At 47.7% G+C, this 5,961-nt stretch overlaps 1 protein-coding gene across 5 annotated transcripts in view; it reads right to left on the bottom strand.

Annotated features, from left to right (window-relative positions):
- Positions 1–3,555: 3,555 nt before the first annotated feature.
- LOC114060157 (ubiquitin-associated protein 1-like) overlaps positions 3,556–5,961 on the bottom strand; it is a 33,589-nt gene continuing 31,183 nt past the window's right edge. For all 5 annotated transcript variants that reach the window (XM_027889417.1, XM_027889413.1, XM_027889414.1 and 2 more), the window contains exon 8: positions 3,556–5,601. In XM_027889417.1, coding sequence (XP_027745218.1) covers positions 5,461–5,601 — 141 coding nt within the window. In that variant the 3' untranslated portion in view covers positions 3,556–5,460. The remainder of the gene's footprint in view (positions 5,602–5,961) is intronic.

The raw sequence follows: 5,961 nt of genomic DNA, 5'->3' as shown, positions 1-5,961 counted from the left end.
CACAAGCTTTGTATTTTCATTAATACCCGTAAACCACATTCTTAAAAATATCTCACCAAGCAGCAGGCAGTCCTGTTCATGCATCTCAGCAGCTTCTCACGTGTTAAAAGCATTGCCAAAAAAAGGGGGGGCGGAGGGGAAAACAACCTGAATAGAAATGCTGAAAAGCTCCCATGAAAAGTGTTTGCAAATAGGAGCCAGGGGTTGTTACACAAACACCAGACCTACTTGGTACCTAGAAGTCAAGGCAGGGCAAGAAGTGCTGTCAGTTTGAGAAGAAGGAAGCCTATTGTTGCCCTAGCTCGTGGGATGAAAACTCCAGAGCTCCTGAAAGATGTGGTTTAAGTTACGGGTGACGAGTGGGTTAGCAGGGACTTTGGTACCAGAGATTCATCTGTTGTGTTAATAAGCGTGTGGGTTTCATGCTGCTGCCCACAGCTAGAGGCCAACAGCTTTACCTGCTGCACACATCGGCCCTGTGCCCTGTGCACAGACCTGCAGTGCCCACCAGGCTCACAGAACTGATTTCTCATGTGATAAGTGGGTCTGGCTGGAGCTGTTGGGCTCCCAGGGGCTGCTGATTGCTTTTGTGCGAAACTGGTATTTGAATCAACAACTACAGAACCGCCAGCTGGAGCCCTGCAGAAGCTCTGGTGCTGCACACGCTTCACATCTAAACCACAAAGCAAGTCCACTCGCTGAAGGCACAAGTGACCTTGAAACGTGTTTGCTGACAACACGCTGTGTGAGCGCTCACGCTCCAAAATTAGGGCTGTCGCAGCACATTCATCCATCTCAGTGTCTCCTCGGTAATGCCTGTGGTAGCTCATTCAAAGCCTGCTCCGTAGCCAGAAATGCCAAGGGTAATGGAACACTCCTGTCTGACCAGCTGTGGGTTTTACTGCCTGGCTCTGCAGCCCCTCCCAGGAGCCCCAGTCAGGCTGAGCGGCAGTGCAGTAATCACAGTGACACTCCGAGATGCATATTTGGTGCAAACACTCCCAGGAATGTCACACATGAATCCCACATCACTCTCTCGACTGTTGGGGTGTTTTTAGCACTGGTTAGTCTTCATCTTACAAATGAAACTGGTTTTCCTTATGGAGCAGAGAGTGGAGTTTCCCCGGGTCTGAGTTTATGGCTCTCAAGATGGTTCCTGTGTCCAGGTTACAGGCCAGTGAAATGTCACACCTGAACTCAGGTGTCCCAGCCCCCTGTTCAAAAGCCTTCCTGGCCCAGAGAAATGAGGTGTTCCAGAGCTCTTGGTGCTTGTGCACAGCACAGAGCGGTGGTGCCAGAGCACTGGGCTGGCATGAAGGGATGCGAGCACTTACAGTGGTTTACCCGGCACTTTCTCAGTGAGCACACAGCAAACAGGGCTGTCAGGGAGCAGCTGAGGAGTTTTGCAAGTTTGTTTGAAACCAAGGAAAAGGTCAGACTGGAGGATGTGTGCACAGGTCACAGGAAAATGTGATGCCCAGCCAGAAACACAGTATGAAGAAAACTCCCTCCACGTGCTCTGACATTTGGGAGAAGAGTATTGGCTAAATGCACATTCAGGATTTTAAAGTGCAGCTCAGCAAAGTACCTTCACAGGCACTTTCAGTGTCTTACAGAAGCTGAACATTTCTAAAGCAACACACAAGGAAGAACCATTTGCATAGCCAGCAGTGCCACGTCCTAACCTCGGTGTTTTCAGACAGTTGTGACAAGACAGATGCGAGACCAAAAATTTCCGTGAGCAGAGGGGTGAGTTAAATCAGCTGCCAGATTTGAGCAACCTGTGAATCCCATCTGGTCTACTGTGAAAAAAGCAAGTTTCATCTGGCAGATCTGAGCCCCAGAGCCAATTCCCAGAGCTGGAACTATTTGCTCCCTTGAGGAATGGCCAGGGACACTGGGAAACAAGAAGTAATCAAAATAACAGCAACACATCGTTTCCTGAGGTCTGATACAATCTTTTTTTAAACTGGAGTCATCCAGCCAGTTCAAAAGATTGTACCTTCCTAAATGTAATCTTTTATTATCAGTCTATTCTCTAAATTTTATTTTCCCTACTGAATGTGACACTTGATTAAAATTAAAAAAATAAGGCAGCCCTGGCTGTGGAAATCTGCCCAGCCTTGGCAATAGTATGGACATGCCTGAAGTGCTGCACAAGCAGGAGATACCAATGCTGGGCTCCTCAGATCCAACAGAAACTACCAAAGGTGGCGTAACGTTTTCTCTCCATTTTTAGGGTTATTACCAAGTTGCTGCATTAATTCTTATGAGAAAATGGGCTAAATGAGCATTTTAGAAGTGTCATCCTCTTCCTGTTGTCTGATATTCCACTGACAACTGATATGAAAGGTTTTCATTTCAACTTGAGGAATGCATGTGAAAGTGTCATTACAGCAGTCTAAGAGACAAAGAGAGCTTGGCCATATACAATCAATTAACACAGCTCAATGGGTTCACTTTTGTATCAAGGTGCAACAAAGACTACTAATGTTCACGGAAGAGGCTTGGTGCTTCATTTCAGTGGCGGACACAATTTAAAATAAAATTCAGTGTACTAAAGAACTCGGGTAAAAACCATTCTGAAGGAAACGTGATCGAAGTGCCCCTTTGACTAACTGCAGAAGGTGAAGCGGGACTGGAAGTTGGTAGAGATGCCCTTCTTACCCAGCCTGTTGGTGTTTCAGAAGCGTGGCCGGCCTGACCAGCCTGGGCCAGCAGCAGAATGACCCTTTGCACGGCCAACATGGATTGCTGCCCAGCCAGGAAAGCGCTGACACAGGCTCAGCACTGCTGGGCCAGGAGCCACAGGGCTGGGTGGAGCATGGGGGCATCTGCTGCTCCCCCCACCCAACTGCAGGATCCCAGAAAGAAGTCACTCTCAAAATACTAAGCAGCAACCAAAGCAGCACCTCTGCTCCCACACCTCCAGCCACCAGTTTTGGCTCTGTGTCTGCCCTTCTCCACACAAGCCCTCCCAGCAGGAGCCCAGTCCTCAGTGCCTGGCAGAACCTCTGACAAAGTTACAGAAGTGCCAGCTGCCAGGTATATAAACCAATCTGACCTGAGAACCCAAGGAAATGCCCCAATGTCTCCAGTGTGACCAGGGGTGCAGCCAATCCTCCCACCAGCGCTCCAGCCAGCAGGGCCTCTCCCTGTCTGCACTGAGCTGTGCCTTGACTGAAGAGAACAGAACTGAGTAAGCAGTGATGCACAGCACCCACAACACTGAAGTCTCATCACACTGTGTCTCTCGTTACACATTCCTTCCCCTCCTTTAAGACACCAGGTTAATCCCCTCACCGTGTGGTGTTTTCTTCTCTGAGATGCCACCCCAGGAATACACTTCCTGTCTTCAGCCACCCAGGGATGTGAGCCCAGAAACCTCACTGCCAAAACACGAGCAACATCACAAGGGAAGAGTCAGGTGGGTTCAGCTCTCTGGAGGGAGGAGAACACCTTCCCCTCCCTGCTCTCACCTCTACATCTCCATAGGCATAGCAGTGGGGTTAAGAACCAGACCCCACAGGGAACATGTGAAAAAACAACACACACTAACAGAACCTAAGAGATTATTTTATTCAGAGGTTTATCTAAAGAGTTGTTGTTTCACTGGCAAGACTTCTTGCCTCTTCAAGACTGTCTGGTACCAGATGGGCACTTTTTTGAGTATCAATTCTGAAAAACAAGCAATACAGCTGACTGCTCCTGGCAGTGATGGTAAAGCAGTTTGAGTTTTGTTTTCCAGGTTTTCCGATTAATCAGGAACCCCATTTTCTCGTTTCAAACTGTCACACTTCTCACCAGCTGCTGCACATCCTTCTCAGGTAAGTTTTAATTTCAGCCCCACCACTAGAAGTGGTGAAGTTCAACACCATGGGTTGCATGCAGGGCAACCTGCCCTGGTCCTCCTCATCCCTTTCCACATCTCCTGGACTCTTGCCAGCCACATCCCTCCTTGGCCTCATTTTAAGTACAGGTATGTAATTAATGCACTTGGACACCTCACAGAGAATTCCAGGAGTTCACACTGGGCTCAAATTAGATATTCTGGTTACAGAAAGTTAACAACACCATGGAGATAAATGCCACCCCCTTCAGAGTCCTGATGAGCTAAAGCCTCCTACTGAGGCAATGGGCTGGGCTGCTCTCGCCCGTGCAAGTCCAAAGCTCCAGCTCTAACTTGAGTTTGGATCCCTAGGCTGGGTTTTTGCCCCAAAGCCAAGATAAGCCCCAGAGAAGCACAGCACACTCCACCACTGCAGCCACGGCCCCAGACATCGGGATGTTCTGCCCAAGTGCTCACACATGCCCACAGCAGCAGGACCCAGCAAGTTCCCTGCTGGAGCCAAGGAGCATGAGAGATGGGAACCATGACACTGGGAGTTATATTGGAGGGTTTTATTAGTTCTTCCGCAGAATCAAAATATTTAGCAAATTAGAGATTCCTCAAGACTGCTGATATTTTATGTATTTAGAACTTGAACAATGTACAACGTAATACTTTGAACTATCAAAAACAACCCCAAACCTGATTTGTAGTACTAGATGTTATTACGTAATTCTATAGCAGTGTGAAAAATGGAACTAATGCAGTGAGTACATTTGTTTTAAAGAAAGTGCTTGAAAGAAACCTCCTGCATCACACTGAGTATTATTTAAAACAAAAAGATAACTGATTTCCTAGCAGGGCATTGTCTTAAATATCCTACAAGCCTGGGGGATTAAGAATACTGAGCCCCAGCTCTCTGCCTTCACGTTCAAGAACCAACACAAGCTGCAGGTCCAGGTAGAGTTCACAGCTTACCTGTTTCAAGGGAACTTACACCCACTGAGCATTGGACACTCATGTCTGCCAGAAGTGTTGGATGCATGGGTAAAAAACAAAAACCAAGAGGACTAAACAAGGTTCTCTCTTTATGCATAGTGACAGTTTCTGAACCAGTGTTTTACTAAGTTACAGACTAGCTTTCAACCAAAAAATAAAACTCCATTGCACTAAAGGTCAACTTTAACCAGTTAATCTGGACTGTGACACAGTCAAGTAATTCAGTACAAGCAGACAAGACACCATAAAAGCAGCTTCAAAGAACCAAAGCATTCTAGTTTCAGAACCAACTTAATATTCTTCTGTCCAACTTCAGTGCAACAGTGAGGGGGGAACCACTCCATCTCTACCTATGTACAATTCCAGTAGAGGCTGGGCAGTCTGAACTCTCCGTGGCCGAGCTGGAAAAAGGAAACTTAGGAAAGGACACTTTAAAAATTTAATTTAAGAAAGAAAGTTGGCCCTCAGTGGAAAGAGAAATGCTGGAGTGATGCACCAGGCGGGCTTGCTCAGTCACTCTCCCTTGTATGGAAAAAGCTGGACTCCTTCCCGCTGAGAGCAAGTCACACTGGATGTGAAGGTGGCGGGGCTGGTCCTGCTCCGTTGCACGCCGAGAATCCGGGAATGTGTTTTCAGCTGGCTCCTGCACGGGCCATTAGATCTTCCAAAGCGTTGTGTCGGTCGTTGTTATGTAATAATAAGACCTCCTTAATGTCTTTTAGTTCAAAGCCCATTTCTTTAAATTGACTCATTAGCTGGAGAAGTTCTGTGATCTGAAAGACAGACAAGCCCATTATTTGCAAGAGACAAGCAGATCAGTGGAGGTTTAGCACAGTGCCTGTCTTCAGCACCTGGGCATGCCATGGTTGTGGATTCCTCCTCCCCAGGCACAGCCTGTTCTGGCTCTGTTTGGGGAAACTCTGCTCACATCAGAGCTGGCAGAGCTCTGGGTGCAGGAGGCCACGGGGCCTCACCTTCAGTGCCCTCTGTTTGCTGTCCTTCATTTCCAAAATCCTCTTCAACAGGAGCACCAAAGCTTAGAGTCTCACACTGTGGGAGTGTCTCTCTCCCAGAAGGAAATTTATCAGCCTGGCCCAATCAGGGGTCCCAAAAGTGCTGACTAATGGCACCCA

Source organism: Empidonax traillii, unplaced genomic scaffold (genome assembly GCF_003031625.1).
Source record: "Empidonax traillii isolate 1590-97213 ecotype Southwest subspecies unplaced genomic scaffold, ASM303162v1 scaffold262:size680716, whole genome shotgun sequence".
In the NCBI taxonomy this organism is placed as follows: Eukaryota; Metazoa; Chordata; class Aves; order Passeriformes; family Tyrannidae; genus Empidonax; species Empidonax traillii.
The sequence above is the reverse complement of the archived record's forward strand: the minus strand, read 5'-3'. Positions and strand labels throughout refer to the sequence as shown.